The sequence below is a fragment of the Zea mays genome, chromosome 2 (assembly GCF_902167145.1).
Source record: "Zea mays cultivar B73 chromosome 2, Zm-B73-REFERENCE-NAM-5.0, whole genome shotgun sequence".
Taxonomy (NCBI): Eukaryota; Viridiplantae; Streptophyta; class Magnoliopsida; order Poales; family Poaceae; genus Zea; species Zea mays.
Window position 1 is genome coordinate 50,065,063 of NC_050097.1, and position 16,345 is coordinate 50,081,407.

General features: G+C 54.0%; 1 protein-coding gene across 1 annotated transcript; it reads left to right on the forward strand.

Moving 5' to 3' along the window:
• The first annotated feature begins 542 nt into the window (after window positions 1-542).
• On the forward strand, window positions 543-3,093 carry LOC100382942 (uncharacterized). The gene has a single exon (NM_001175627.2). It carries the CDS (start codon window positions 613-615, stop codon window positions 3,031-3,033), a length of 2,421 nt encoding a protein of 806 aa, NP_001169098.2. The 5' UTR covers window positions 543-612; the 3' UTR covers window positions 3,034-3,093.
• The last annotated feature ends 13,252 nt before the right edge of the window (window positions 3,094-16,345 follow it).

Consider the following 16,345-nt stretch of genomic DNA (forward strand, 5'->3'; position numbering starts at 1 on the left):
CTTGTCGGTATTTCAAAGACGGGAACACTTAGCGAATGGTGGTTCAGGCTGATGTTGCTCTGTAGCAAGCATTCAAGAAAAAGTTTCGATGGCCTTCTATTTTATTTCTGGTGGAGCTTATGGTTGGAGAGAAACAACAGAATCTTCAAGGGTCAACAGAGAACGCCAGAACAAGTAGTGCAGATGGTGAAAGATCTTGTGGGTAGAGGTCTGGCCTGCTAGTAGTGTCTGAGGGCCTGACCAGAGGGTTAGATTTTTTCCAGTGGTGCTAGCTAGGTATTGCTTGTCTAGTGGTTTTGGTGTTGGCGCTATTTTTGGTGCCAGTTTTTGTACAATATTTTCTCCTTTTATCTAATATAGTGGAAGACAATTCTTTTGCCTTTCTCTTTTAAAAAAAAAAGAGGGCCCACATCACCCGCTTATCCAAAGAAACCCCAAGAAAAGTAAAATGAAATTCAAGGGAAAAAACGAGAGAGAGAGAGACACACCAACCTTTAAACCTCCTCCCTTCCCTCCCTTCCCCGTGCTCCTTACCATTCTCCTTCCTCGCGCCACAATGGTCTACACAACCACCTCTCCCTCTTCTCCTCCCCGAGCCTCTCTCCCAATCCAATGTCTCCACCTCCACCTCGCCGCCACCTCCTGAGCCTCCTCGCTTTGGTCGCTTTCTTCCCACCGTTCCTCCTCGCCTCCTCCTCCTTCCCGCTTCCCACCATCGCCATAGCCGCCGTGAGCGCCAACACCAGCGCCTCCCCGCACAACCTCGCATGCGCGCTCGTCCCCTTCGGGAACGGGACGGACTACATGATCTCCTGCGCCAGCGTCTCCAACCGCTCCGCCGAGCCCCACATCTACTCTTACGGCGGCGCCGGCGGTGGAAGCACGCCGTTCTCCGCCGTCGTCGCCGGAGATGGGTACCTCTGCTCTGCCGGACCGACTGTTTCCCCGCCGATGGCCATGCGGTGGTGGGACCTGACAGACAGCGAGGAGCCGTCCAAGCGGGTGTACTGGGGCAAGGCGCTGTCAGCGGTGTCCGGCGGCGGAGAGTACGTGTGCGGGCTCGTGGAGGAGAGGATACAGTGCTGGAGGTGGTCTTCGGGGACGTTTCCGCAGAGCCTGCGGTTCTCGGCCGTAGCGGCGGGCGGCGGGTTCGTGTGCGGGCTGGCGAAAGACTCCGGCGAGGTGAAGTGTTTCGGCGGCCGAGAAGCCGTGGGGCGAGAGCCGAAGGGGAGCCATGCCATGCTCGCCGCGGGAGAGCGGCACGCGTGCGCGGTGAAGGCGGGGAGCGGTGAGGTTGTGTGCTGGGGTGAGGCGGCGGCGGTGGCGGCCGCGTCGCCGACGGTAGCGGGGCGTTCGGTTTCGTCGCTGGCGGTGGGAGACGCGATCACGTGCGTGCTGTGGGGGAACTGGACGGTCGCGTGCTGGCCGCCGGAGGAGGCGGCGCCGCCGCAGCCGGTGGCGCAGCAGCAGTTTGTCGCGCTGGAGGCCAGGGGGAAGGTGGTCTGCGGGGTGCTCATGTCCGACTACTCCCTCGTGTGCTGGGGCCCCGGCGTGTCGGGCGGGGTGAGCAAAGTGTTCGACCGCGTGCTGCCGGGCCCTTGCGCGCCGTGGACGTCGTGCACGTGCGGCGTCTGGTCGGGCTCCGCGCCTCTCTGTGGCGGCGGCACGGGATACGCAGCCGTCTGCTACCCCTGCGGCTACAGTCCGCAGCTGATGGTGTTGACGCCCCCTACTTCGGACTCGTCGGCGAGCTCTCACTCGAGGTGGACGAAGCGGCGGCCGAGCGACCTGGCGATCGCGTTGATCAGTGCCGGGATCGGCTCGGGAGTGCTTGCCGCCATCGCCGCGGTGGTGGCGGTCTACTGCCTTCGCCGGCGACGGAGCGGCGCCTCTCAGGACCCTGGGCGCATCCACGCCGAGCCAATTGGTCCGGCGCCGCGCGTGGAGCGGCGGCTCAGCGCGCTGCTCTCCAAGGGCCCGAACACGACGGTGGAGCAGTTCCCGCTGGTGGCGCTCCGGGGCGCCACGGACGGCTTCTCCCCGTCCCACCGCATCGGGTCCGGCAGCTTCGGCGTGGTGTACCGCGCGTGCCTCCCCGACGGCCGCGAGGTGGCCATCAAGCGCGCGGAGCGCCGCGGCCCCGTCGCGGAGTCCTCCTCCGTGGCCGCGCGGCGCGCCAACAACCACGAGGTGGCATTCGTCGCGGAGCTGACGCTCCTCTCCCGCGTGAACCACAAGAACCTCGTCCGGCTCCTCGGCTTCTGCGCCGACGGCGGCGAGCGCATCCTCGTGTACGAGTACATGCCCAACGGCACCCTCCACGACCACCTCCACAAGCGGGCGGCGCCGCTCTCCCCGCCGCTGGCGTCGTGGCCGGCGCGCCTCCGCCTGGCGCTGGGCGCCGCGCGCGGCATCGAGTACATGCACACCTACGCCGTGCCGCCCATCATCCACCGCGACATCAAGTCCCCCAACATCCTCCTCGACGACGCCTGGACCGCCAAGGTGTCCGACTTCGGGCTCTCGCTGCTCATCAACGACCTGAGCAGCAGCGGCGGCGGCAACGGATGCAATGCCGCCGCCGCCGACGACGAGCCGTGCATGACGGCCGGCACGGTGGGGTACATGGACCCGGAGTACTACCGGCTGCAGCACCTGACGGACAAGAGCGACGTGTACAGCTTCGGCGTGGTGCTCCTGGAGCTGCTCTCCGGGTGCAAGGTGATCCAGCGGTTCGAGGGCAGCGGCACGCCCAAGAACGTGGTGGACGTGACCGTGCCGCACATCGAGGCGGACCGCGTGCACCGGGTGCTCGACGCGCGGCTCCCGCTTCCGACGCCGGCGGAGATGGAGGCCGTCGCCTACGTCGGGTACCTGGCCTCGGACTGCGTGCGGCCCGCGGGGCGCGACCGGCCCACCATGAGCGAGGTGGTCGGCGTGCTCGAGCGTGCCGTGGCGGCGTGCGAGGAGCACGACGATGGGGGCGGCGAGGCAGTGCTGTCGCGGTCGTGCACCGATGGGTCCACTGCGTGACGTGGCACCCGCGCGAGGGCATTGCTTGGGTGGATGGAGTCTCTGGTGGCGACAACACGATGGATTTTTCTCTCTATATATCTCTTAACTTTGCCACTGATTTTGTAGTTTATTTTGATTTGCAATTGCTAGCTAGTATAGGCACATTCATTAACATTTTAAATTAAAACACTGAATATAGTGGAAATTGAATTTTTTTCTCCTTCTGTACGTAGTTCTCCTTTGTTTTATTACGTTCGATCCTCTTGAGATGCTCGTGCACCTTCAATCTCTCCTCCTGCTAATGGCAACAAATTCAACCCACGTCTACTCGTATCCAAATTTAGTAACTTTGATATCCATCCCACACCCACAAAAAAAATATAAGGCCATGTTCATATCCAAATTTAGTAACTTTAATATCCATCCCACACCCAAAAAAAAATATAAGGCCATGTTCGGTTCTACCCCAATCCATATGGATTGAGGGGGATTGACGGTGTTTCAATTCTTAGTAAGTCAAAATCTCTCTCAATCCGTATCAATTCCCTCCAATCCACATGGATTGAAAATAACCGAACAAGCCCTAAGAAGGAAATTAAACCCAACCCATCCAATAATATTATTGATCCCAAACCAACCCGTAATTGGGTGGAAACCCGTGAAAACCCCGTGGGTTCAGCTTATTGTCTCACATTAAGCCAACTGCATACACATATACTGATACTCAATGATAGCTTTATAGGTAGTTTCAATGACTACAAAAACATAGTCCACGACATACAAAAATAGTGACAATAATATTATACACTGATACAAAAACAAGTTTGGTCGATGAACATTTAGGTCTCGAGAGAATAACAAAAAACATATGTTAAAGATCCTTAGCAAGAAACATAAACTAGCATCAGTAAAAAGAGTCTCTGATCAAACTCGAAGCTAGCAACAGTGGAAGGCACATCTAGGTAGCATCAGAAGCACATCGAACGACCCATAAATCTCCATAAAAGTGAAAAGAAAAGAGCCATGTGTGAACGGTCCATGGGGCGGCAGTGTGTTCGCTTCGTACGCAAGAGCGTGCACTAGGGGACAGGGGGCGTCGGCGTCTAAGTGTGAAAGTGTCTAATTAGCGTCGGTCGTCGGCATGGGCCAGGGTAGCTCCGTATGCCGAGGCGAAGACTTGGGGAGAGGGGAGACTCCGGCCGCCGGGGCAGGAAGCAGGATGCAGCCATCGGTGCAAGGGTGAAGACTTGGAGAGTTATGATTGAGTTGTGTATGTTGGGACTTGTGACTAAGTTGGAAGTCGACTCGAATATAATCATGCTGTCTACGGATGGGTGAAGATCCATGGAAGCCCACGTCTATGCAAACTCATCTACACCCATGGTGTTGGCACCTTTTTAGGACGCCAATCACTCAACACGAACCGTGGTGGTGCTCTCTGCACAGGGGCGGACGGTCCACGGCTAGGGGTCGGACGGTCCGTGACCTGGCGTAGGGCTAGGGTTTTCTGCCTAACGGCCGGACGGTCCGCGCGTGCGCAGGGGGCAGCGAAGGTCGCCGACGGTGCCCGGGTCTCGCTCCTGGGAGGGACCCCGTCGAGGAGGAGAGATCCTAGGTGATGTCTAGGCTCGGGCAGACCGATCTAGACTCCTCTAATCGACGTAGAGTCGAAGAGAAGCGGAGAATTTGGGGATTGAGAGGCTAAACTAAAACTAGACCAGAACTACTCCTAATTGTACAAGAAATAAATGCGAGATAAAAGTGTTATTGATTCGATTGATGATTACAAATCGGCCGTATACCTCTGTATTTATAGAGGAGGGGGCTGGACCCTTTACAAACTAATCTCCCGAGCCAATTCCGTGAATCTAGCTAACAACCGTAGCACAAAACTCAGAACCCTAATCTGCTCTGCGCATGTGGGGGATAGATATCCCCCGGGTCCACTAAAGAAATAAAAGATCTCCCGAAAGGCCCAAGGGCCCAATAAATCGTAAGATCGTTCTTTCGTGGGCCTGGGGAAAAACGATCAACAAAGCAGAGAAGACGTAAGGCTGGATTGGAGCAAACCCGGACGGCCCACAACGACGAACAAGTAAATCCCAACGGAGACCCGACTTTCCCACGCTGAAGCCCCCATGCAATGGAGCCATGCGAGGATAAGTCGGCGAGGGTTACGTAGGGATAAACTCAAGAGATTCACTACCTTTCAGCTACTTGTTGTTATCATATCCACGTGTACTGCCCCACGGTCGAGTATATAAGGCCTAGGGGGCACCCCTTCAGAAGGATCGACCCTATTTTTGACCAAGCCACTTACGTAAACTCTCTGTGCCTTCAATCCACAGAGCCTTCTTGTAACCACGCTCGAATACTCACCAGGACGTAGGGTGTTACGCATCTCTAAGCGGCCCGAACCTGCAAATCTTGTCCACTGTCCCTCGTGCAATCAGGCACGAACCATTTTGCTACAGTTGTTGACACCGTCCTACTCCTAAAAACACCTTGAAGGGTAACCCCGGGTGTGCGGTCGGACCCAAAACACCGACAGCTGGCGCGCCAGGTAGGGGGTGTGTCGACGATCCAAGCTAGCTCAATGGCCGTCACCTTCCACAGCAAGATCATCATGCGTCCCGGATCCATATTCTGCTTCGGGACAATCTCATCTATAGCGGATGAAGAGGGAATTCTACACCGCATCGCGGACCCGCCGGAAAAGAAGTCTCCTCCAACGAACTCCGAAAAAGCTGGAGAAACGCAACTTCCGACCCTTCGGAAAAAGATCGTCTCCGGAAAGGCTGGAGCTGGAGGCTCGCCGACCCAGGAGACTCCGCTGTCTACTTCCCCGACAAATGAATGGACACGGACCGCGAGGAAGAAGGAGACCAGGGAAAGGCAAGTCGTTCTTTCTGTTACTCCGGCCTCAAAGGAGAACGGAAAGAAAGTCGCCACGACAGCAGCACCATTCTACCCCGACGTCCTCTTCATCGGGAGAGTGGAGTCGCCCGTCGTCTCTGACGATGAACCGACCGCGCCTGGAGAAGAACCACCCCAACGAGAATCCCGCCGACGGAGGAACCGACGCAGGAACATTCGACGACATCATGCGGCCGGAGAACGGGATCCGGAGCAGCCTGTCTCGCGAGACGAGGTCTCGGAGATAGGAGAAACTCCAGAGGAACGCGCCTTCAGAGAGCGAAGGAATTCCCGACGACGTGATCGCCGACGGACTCAGGAGCAAGCCGAACAAGATGCAAGGCAACGCCGGGAGAATCCGCTCTTCGGGCGCAACCTGAACCCCGACTTCGCCCGAGCTATGAACACGCCAAGCGAAGTCGGAGGCGTACTAGCTCGGATAGCTGATGGACTTCCTCGGACTCCCGACGCCGAAGGATACCGACAACTATTCACTCAGGCGGCCAACCATCTTCTACCGCTCGCTCACCCGCCGAACGACCTACGACACGCCATCAACAGTCGCCGAGACGCGCGAAGCTCTATCAATGCTTCGCACGAACGACGGCATGAAAACGAAATTCGCCGTCGGGAGGAGTATGATCGAGATCATGGCTTTCCGACTCAAAGCCAGGCCACCAGGACTGAGTCGGCAACAGCTTCAACTGGCGGTACCACCCGGGGACGGTCGAGGAACCACCATCGCCACTCCCCTCCCCGGGATAAACATCGTCCCCAACGACAGGAGGACACGTGCGGAGTATCCGCTCTTACTCCGCGCCTTAGGGCCATCCAATGGCCTCCCAACTTCAAGGTATCCAATGTCGACAAATATGAACCGAAGCAGGATCCAGGGGGTTGGCTAGCCGTCTACACCACCGCTGCTTGGGCTGCCGGGGCATCTGAGGATGTCATGACCGCGTATCTGCCCATTGTCCTTGGGCAAGATGCGCTGCAGTGGCTACGACATCTACCCCGACATTGCATCGACGACTGGGGAGACTTCAGTCGACGTTTCACCGCCAACTTCCAGTCCCTCTCCGACAAGCCAGCGCAACCATGGGACCTCAAATCCATCAAGCGCCGAGGGGACGAGACTCTCCGGTCGTACCTCAAAAGGTTCCAGACCATGAGAAACCGCATCCCCGAGGTCACGGAGGCGGCCGTGATCGAGGACTTCTACAGAGGATCCAATGACTCGGTTTTCGTCCGAGCCATACTACAAAAGGCGCCGACTACCTCCGAGGAGCTGTTCCGGGAAGCCGACCTCTACATCACCGCCGACGAGCGGGCCCAGGATCTCATTGGAGGAGCAAAGCCCGCACCGGCAGCACCACGACGTGACGCAAACCAACCGCCCGACAAACGCTGGGAGAAGAGGCCTCGTGAAGAAGTACACGCCGCCAGACCACCCGCCTCTCGCGCCCGAGGAGGACCTCGTGGAGGCGAGCGCACGCTGGACGACATCCTCGACGCCCAGTGCCCGTACCACAAGGACATGCGCCACACTCTTCGTAACTGCCGGGACTTCAAGCACTCCGTCGGGCACGACCGACCCTTCCAACCTCTACCGCCTCCTCCGCCGAGGGGAGGACCAGATGAACCACGACAGCCCCATCAGCAGGAGGAGGGGGGAGGAGGAGCCTTCCCACGCGTTGACAGGGAGGTCAACGTCATCTTCGGCGGACATGGGTCGCAGGAGAACAAAAGACAACAAAAGCTCAACGACCGCCAGATACTGGTGGTGACCACCGGTCCTCCCGCCCCATACCGGTGGTCGGAGCACCCAATCACTTTCACTCGGGAGGATCAATGGCTCAACTTCGACCATCCAGGCAAATACCCGCTCCTCGTCGATCCGGTGATCCGAGAGAGCCGGGTAAATAAGGTGCTAGTGGACGGGGGGAGCAGCATCAACGTCACTTTCCCCCGGACACTCCAAGGCTTGGGAGTTCACCTCAAAGAGCTCCACGAGTCGGACACTCCTTTCTTCGGCATCGTGCCGACGGAAGGGGAATACCCGCTGGGCCACATCTACATGCCAGTCACCTTCGGAACTCCAGAGAACTACAGAACCGAGTTCCTGAGGTTCGAGGTGGCGAACTTCGACTATGGGTACAACGCCATCATTGGGAGGCCGGGGCTGGCTAAGTTCATGGCCATTCCACACTATACATACATGATACTGAAGATGCCAGGACCGCAGGGAATCATAACTGTGCGCGCCGACTTCCAAGGCGCCGCAGAATGTTTCCGAGTGGCCATCCAAGCAGCCCTCACCACCAAGCCGTGAACGGTTCCTTCTACACCGGCGAACTCTAAGCCTGAGGAAGACCTCGTTGTACCGGCAAACGAAGCTCAGGCCGTGACCTCTATGCGGCCGACTGAAGAAACCAAGCGGATCAACCCGGGGTTCGCTGATGAGCGCAAGACGGCCATCATCAGCTCCAGTTTGAATGACAAATAGGAAAGCGCGCTCATCCAGTTCCTGCAAGATAACCGAGACGTATTCGCATGGCAACCTGCGGATATGTCGGGAGTCCCAAGAGAACTGGCCGAGCACAAATTGAAGGTCTATCCCCAGGCGAGGCCGATCCGGCAAAAGCTACGTCGTTTCACGCCCGACAAGAGAGAGGCCATTCGTGCCGAGTTAGCTCGCTTGGTCGCGGCGGGATTTATTAGAGAAGTATTACACCCCGAGTGGCTAGCCAACCCTGTTCTTGTACTCAAAAAGAATAAAGTGGATTGGCGCATGTGCGTCGACTATACTGATCTCAACAAACACTGTCCGAAGGATCCCTTCGGGCTCCCGAGGATAGATCAGGTGGTGGATTCCACTGCTGGGTGTTCTGTGCTGTCTTTCTTAGATTGCTATTCCGGGTATCATCAGATTAGTTTGGCAAAGGAAGACGAGGAGAAAACGGCGTTCATCACTCCGTTTGGTGCTTTCTGTTATACCTCCATGCCGTTCGGCCTCAAAAACGCTGGAGCGACTTATCAGAGAGCCATTCAAACATGCTTAGCCGATCACTGGGGCAAGCGGGTGGAGGCTTACGTAGATGATGTGGTAATCAAAACAGAGAATTCGGAAAACTTCATCGAAGATTTACAGCTAGTTTTCAACAGCCTGAGAAGATATAGATGGAAGCTCAATCCTGAAAAATGTGTTTTCGGGGTACCAGCAGGAAAGTTGCTCGGGTTCATCGTCAGCAACCGAGGAATTGAGGCTAATCCGGATAAGATTGAAGCTATCATGAAGATGAAAGCTCCCCGTTCACAAAAGAAAGTTCAGCGACTCACTGGATGTATGGCAGCTCTGAGCAGATTTATATCCAGGCTGGGAGAAAAAGGTTTGCCATTTTACAAGCTACTCAAGAAGGTGGATAAGTTTCAATGGACTTCAGAAGCACAAGAAGCTCTAGACGCACTGAAGAAATTCTTGACAACACCACCAGTATTGAAACCACCCCGGCGAGCTACGCCGATTCAACCGGCTGAAGATTTGTTGCTGTATATCTCTTGCACGACTCACGTGGTAAGCACCGCGTTGGTAGTCGAGCGAGTAGAAGAGGGACATGCCTATCCAGTACAACATCCTGTTTACTTTATCAGTGAAGTTCTAGGCCCCTCGAAGAAAAAGTATCCTCAGGTTCAGAAGCTAGTATATGCAGTACTTCTAACTGCTCGCAAGCTGCGTCACTACTTTGACGACCACAAAGTCATAGTAGTCACTGGTTTTCCAATAGGGGACATTCTTCGCAACAAGGAAGCCATTGGCCGAATAGCCAAGTGGGCTTGCGAGTTGGGATCCCACGATATCGAGTTCCGACCTCGCACTGCCATCAAAACTCAAGCACTGGTTGACTTCGTATCAGAGTGGACAGAGCAGCAAGTACCAGACAATCCAGAAACTGCAGAAGTATGGCGAATGTATTTCGATGGCTCGCTGAAGCTGCAGGGAGCAGGAGCAGGGATTCTCTTCACTGCACCGGGAGGCGAGCACCTCAAGTACGCTCTCCAGTTGCTATTCTCGGCCTCTAACAATGCAGCCGAGTATGAAGCTTTGATACACGGATTGAACATCGCCATGTCACTGGGCGTCAAGAGATTGATGGTATACGGAGATTCTCTGGTAGTCATCAGCCAGATAAACAAGGAATGGGATTGTTCAAGTGATTCAATGGGAAAATATTGCGCTGCCGTCCGAAAGCTGGAAGATAAATTCGAGGGTCTGGAGTTTCATCATATAGAAAGAGAACGGAACACGGCGGCCGATGTACTGTCCAAGCTCGGATCCGGTCGGACTCAGGTCCCGCCCGGGGTCTTCGTGCAAGAAATTCTCCAGCCGAGTATCTCAATGGATCAAACAGAAGAATGCAACATCATAGATCAACCCGAGTCAGACTCTGATGACTGGAGACGGCCGATTATTAAGTATATAAGGAATGAAGAAGAACCAGATGACAAGAACTCGGCAGAGCGCATTGTCAGACAATCAGCTCACTATACACTCATTGGGGAGGTATTGTACAAGAGGGGCGCGTCAGGCGTCCTCATGAAGTGCGTTCTCCCGTCCACTGGAAAGCAACTTCTGGAGGAAGTCCATGCAGGGCAGTGTGGAGTACATGCAGCATCCAGAACACTAGTCGGGAAGGTCTTCAGGTCAGGATTCTATTGGCCGACGGCGAAGAACGATGCAGCCGAGTTAGTTCAGAGATGCGAAGCTTGCCAATACCTGTCAAAGCAACAGCACATGCCAGCACAGCAGCTACAGACCATACCAGTAACTTGGCCTTTCGCATGCTGGGGACTGGATATGATTGGACCTTTCAAGAAAGCTCAAGGAGGATATACCCATGTATTGGTGGCGATTGACAAATTCACTAAATGGATAGAGTTCCAGCCCATTGCTTCTTTAACCTCTGCTAAAGCCGTGGAATTCATACAAAGCATAATATTCAGATTCGGGATACCAAACAGTATCATCACTGACTTGGGATCCAACTTCACCAGTTCAGAATTCTTTGACTTCTGCGAGCAAAAGAGCATTCAGATCAGGTACGCATCTGTAGTGCATCCAAGAGCCAACGGGCAGGTTGAGCGAGCCAATGGAATGATATTGGAGGCACTCAGGAAAAGGGTCTTCGATAAGAATGAAAAATTCGCAGGAAAATGGATAAGAGAACTGCCTTATGTCATTTGGAGCTTGAGAACCCAACCTAGCCGAGCCCTGCATGGAAACACTCCTTTCTTCATGGTCTATGGGTCGGAGGCAGTGCTACCTGCTGATCTCAAGTTTGGGGCGCCAAGATTGATCTTTGAAAGCATAGCAGAAGCCGAGGCCACCAGGCTGGAGGATATTGATATACTTGAGGAAGAACGACTGAATGCAGTGATCCAATCAGCACGGTACCAGCAAACTCTAAGGCGCTATCACGACAAGGCTGTGCGACAACGCTTCTTTTCGATAGGAGACCTCGTCCTCCGCCGAATTCTAACGGGGGAGGGACGGCACAAGTTATCACCCTTATGGGAAGGGCCTTTCATAGTAGCAGAGGTTACTCGGCCCGGATCGTATCGCCTCACCCAGATGGATGGCACAGAAGTTGGGAACTCCTGGAACATAGAGCACCTCAGAAAGTTTTACCCCTAGCTGTATTTCAAAACAGCTGGGGCGACCATGTATTCTGTAAAATGGAAATACGTCATCAATAAAGAGAGACTTCAAAGATACTCGGCTCGTTTACGACTGACTTGCATTCTTACTTAACTCGGGGTGACCACTATGCCCTACAAACGGAGCAATCGACTTAAGTCGGCAACGACTTAAGGCAGTGCAACATGCTCACGCTTACTTAACTCGGGGTGACCACTATGCCCTACAAACGGAGCAATCGACTTAAGTCGGCAACGACTTAAGGCGGTGCAACATGCTCACGCTTACTTAACTCGGGGTGACCACTATGCCCTACAAACGGAGCAATCGACTTAAGTCGGCAACGACTTAAGGCGGTGCAACATGCTCACGCTTACTTAACTCGGGGTGACCACTATGCCCTACAAACGGAGCAATCGACTTAAGTCGGCGACGACTTAAGGCGGTGCAACATGCTCACGCTTACTTAATTCGGGGTGACCACTATGCCCTACAAACGGAGCAATCGACTTAAGTCGGGAACGACTTAAGGCGGTGCAACATGCTCACGCTTACTTAACCCAGGGTGACCACTATACCCTACTAACGGAGCTATCGGCTAAAGTCAGTGGTGGCTTAAGCCGGTGCAGCTTACTCGCGCTTACGCAATTCAGGGGATGACCTCCATGTCCCACAAACAAACTTCATAATCATCATGCAGCGTTACCACAAACTTGCGAATTAATAAATTCTGATACGATAAGAGAGTGATCATGTCATTCGAATGATAGGCTGATATCCTCTAACGAGTACTTGATCATACTAACCGCGCGCTCATAGCACACAAAATGTTTCTCTATTTTCCAATGTCTTTCTCAGGAACGATTGACGAAGAAGGGCGATTCGAAGAATCGGGGGCAGCATTCACATCGGCTTTTATGTCTTCAGGGACAACCACGCCGGGTCTCCTCATCAAGATTCGTCCCGCCCGAATAGCCTTGTCCATGGCTTTATCGCGCTGGGCTTTGAAAGTAGCAGCAGTCTCTTCGGCAATTTTAGCAGCCAGCTGAGCAGCTTCTAACTCCTGGGCAATGGTTTTCTTGGAAGCTCGGAGTTCTTTGATGGTGGCATCCTTCGCTGATAGCAATCGCCTAAGACTGGTCACTTCATCCACGGATTCTTGCAACCTACAACGCTGATTGTCCAGTTCCTCCATTGTGAAGCGGTGACTCCTCTCTAAGATGGTCAGCGAGTTGTTAGAATCTCGATACAATCTGTCCAGATTGTCGCGAGAAGCAGCAAGGATACGTTTTTCTTCCTACAAGCAAAAATCAACTCCTTCAGAATCCAAGCAAGTAATAAGAGCATAGCAAGACGAGGCACGGTTTTGTAAGTTACCTTTTCAGAGTCAAGCCGAGCATGAAGAGAAGAACTCAGAGCGTTGGCGTCATCCAAAGCAGCGGAGACCTGATTCAGTTCAGTCTGGCTCTGAGAATACTTCTCCTCGAAGTCAGCACACCGTTGAGCCATTTCAGCTTGATCTCGGGAATGTTTTTCCTCAAGAACTGCAATCTGCCGAGTCATTCCTATCAAGAGGTAATCAAACGAAAGGAGGTCAGAAGGTAAAACAATCTACGAATAAAGGCAAGGAAGAAGAAGAAGGGCACTAACCAGCATTAGTTGCCTCCAACTCGGATACACGACGATGAAGCGACTCCGGATTCCAACGCTCAAGAGATGAAGCCACTTCTGGGATGGAAGCACCCTGCGATCTCAGCTGGCTGGCCATCCCATCCACCAAAGCCTAATGAGAAGAGCGGATGAACATAATGACAAAAATTCATGCAACGTAAAGATCAAGCTAAAGTACAGCACAATACCTGGAGGTTGGAAAAGAACGAAGGGATCCCCAAGTCAGGAGAAATCAGCTGATAACCAGGTGCCAGACCACCACCCGAAGCAGTTTGCAACAGACCAGCAGGAACGAGCTCAGTACATTCAACAGAGCCTAATGCCAGACCAGCGGGGATGATGCCCTCTAAAGCGACTCCCTGATCCAGAGTTTGGGCCACCACCATACCGCCAGAGTGTGGAGGTGAACCCGCATGAACATCCATGGAAGTGCAGGAAGGAGACCTTGCTCGGACACCCTCGGGGGCTGGGTCACAGTTGGCACTGCCCACTTGAGCCGGATCATCCCCGGCAACACCCTCGGGGGCTGGGCAGTGGCTTATACTCTTCACCCGAGCTAAGTCTTCCCCGGCGACATCCTCGGGGGCTGGGCACGTGTCAGCACTATTCAAGTGGTCCAAGCTCTCTGCCGTAACCACCTCTAAGGTTGACGGGCCTTCAGCTACTTCCATGGGACCAGAACAATCCAAGTCAGCATCCCGACCCTCGAGATCGTGCTCTAAGGTCGACGAGGCATGGGATGACCTCAATCCAGCATCTGGCACGGCAGCACAAGTCTCTGTTGCGTCATCATCCACAGGTTCTGATAGCAAGTCCTCTGGGACCATATCCTCTAGAGTTTGATCAAAGTTGGCCATGGACAGTTCTTGCAGACCAATAAGGGTAGACAAAGCAGGAGAAGGAACTCCACTACTTCCACCGCTGGCGATGAACTGCCGACTGTTTTTCCGAGTTAAAGGAGCTTCATCTTCTTCCCCTTCATCCTCCACAGCGGCGACGCAAGCAGCACTCCCATTGGGATCAGCAACAGTTTGGGCACACCCATTGGGATCAGTGTCAGTAAGACCAGTTGTAGGCACTTCTTCAGCAGCAGGAGCTAAGGTACCGGCGTCCTCATCAAAACTGGATACTCGCCGGAGGCGTCTTCTCTTCTTCTTTTGCTCATCAGCAGAAGGCTCGGGCTGACTGGTTCGGCTAGGGCGTCTCGGGCAAGTACTGACAGGTTTCGGGACATCCAAAGTTGTATCAACCTCTGGAAGGGGCACCACTGCCAACGTACCATCAGGAGCAGCATCGGACGAATCCTCAACTAACAGATCAAGCATGTCATTTATGTCTGCATCACTAGGGTTCAGAGGCACTTCAAAATAAACCTGCCGTTCATCATCAGGAATCGCCCCGAGCGAAGCAACCAAAGTACTGACTTCTTCAGCAGAGGGTCGCACTCTAAGGCCCAAATTGCTATCAGTCACAGGCGGATTTGACACAAAAAGGGTGAAAGCTTTGGGAGGAGGTAGGTTCCAAGCCGAGTATGCCACTGGAGCACCAACATTTGAAACTTTACCCCTGAGGATCATTTCAAGTCGGCTTACCAAGTCAGCAGAAGGGATTCTCCTATTGGTAACCCGAGTTGAGTCGGCCAGCCCTCGATACATATATGCCGGATAGGCCCTGTCTTTCAGTGGCTGAATGTTCTTGAAAACAAAATCAGTGACCACAGCTTCGGCAGTCAGACCTCTCTCTTTCAGTAATCCGACTTCAGTAAGCAACACGCCTGCCTCGTCCACTTCCTGATCTGTGGGAGACTCAGTCCAACTCGGAGTGCGAACGTCTGGCTATCTTCCTGACCGGGAGGGGAGAGAATTTCCATAATTATCAACTATAAACCACTCCAGACGCCACCCTTTAATGCTCTCTTTGAGGGGAATCTCAAGGTACTCGGTCTTCCGCCCACGGCGCATCTCCAAACTGGCACCTCCGACCAGCTGATGTTGCCCCCCGGCCATCCCAGGGCGACAATGATACAGATACTTCCATAAACCGAAATGCGGCAGCACACCGAGGAAGGCTTCGCATAGGTGAACGAAAATGGAGATTTGGAGAATGGAATTAGGGTTCAAATGGGTCAAGTTGATATGATAGAAGTCAAGGAGGCCACGGAAAAAAGGAGAGATGGGAAGGCCGAGGCCGCGGAAAAGAAAAGGAGCGTAAACTACAGACTCGTGGGTATCCTCTGTTGGGACAGTTGTCCCGTGGCAAATCCGCCAAGAACAGAGCTCCCGCGGAGGAAGAACCCCGATGGAGACGAGGCGGAGAAGTTCAACTTCGGAAATAACGGACATATGGTTACCTGCGAAGGGTAACTGACTGTTGGGGTTGATTGCGGGGATCACCGCAGCAGACGAGTTCGCAGTTTTCCTCTTGGGCGCCATCTTGCTTCTCACTGGTGAACAGAGTAGGAGGCGAGTGGCAGAGAAGATTCAGATGCGGAAATGCAAGAATTAGGGCACGGAAAGCAAAGGCGGCTAAAAGCGAAACTCTTATGGGATATTCTTGAGCCAGATACCGCTTCAAAAAGTGCCCAGTCATCACCCGGCAGTTATTTCTGAAACCTCAGCATGCCACGTGGACATCTGGCAGTTATTTCCGAAAAAGCCGACGTGCCACTTCATCACTCGGTTATTATCCTCAAAATAACTCGCGTGGCCGGCTATTGCTCAGCGTTGCCTCTAAAACGCTGACCCCGTATTCAATCGCTCGGCATTACTTCTAAAATGCCGACGCCGACCTTCAATCACTCAACGTTGCCTCCCAAACGCTGATCTCGTATTCTATCGCTCGGCATTACTTCTAAAATGCCGACGCCGACCTTCTATCACTCGGCGTTGCCTCTAAAACGCTGACCTCGTATTCAATCGCTCGGCATTACTTCTAAAATGCCGACGCCGACCTTCAGTCACTTGGCGTTGCCTCTAAAACGCTGGTCTCGTGTTCTATCGCTAGACATTACTTCTAAAATGCCGACGCCGACCTTCTATCACTCGGCGT

Excerpts from the sequence above, each read along its gene's own strand:
- LOC100382942 (NM_001175627.2), top strand. The coding sequence starts at position 613 with ATGTCTCCACCTCCACCTCGCCGCCACCTCCTGAGCCTCCTCGCTTTG.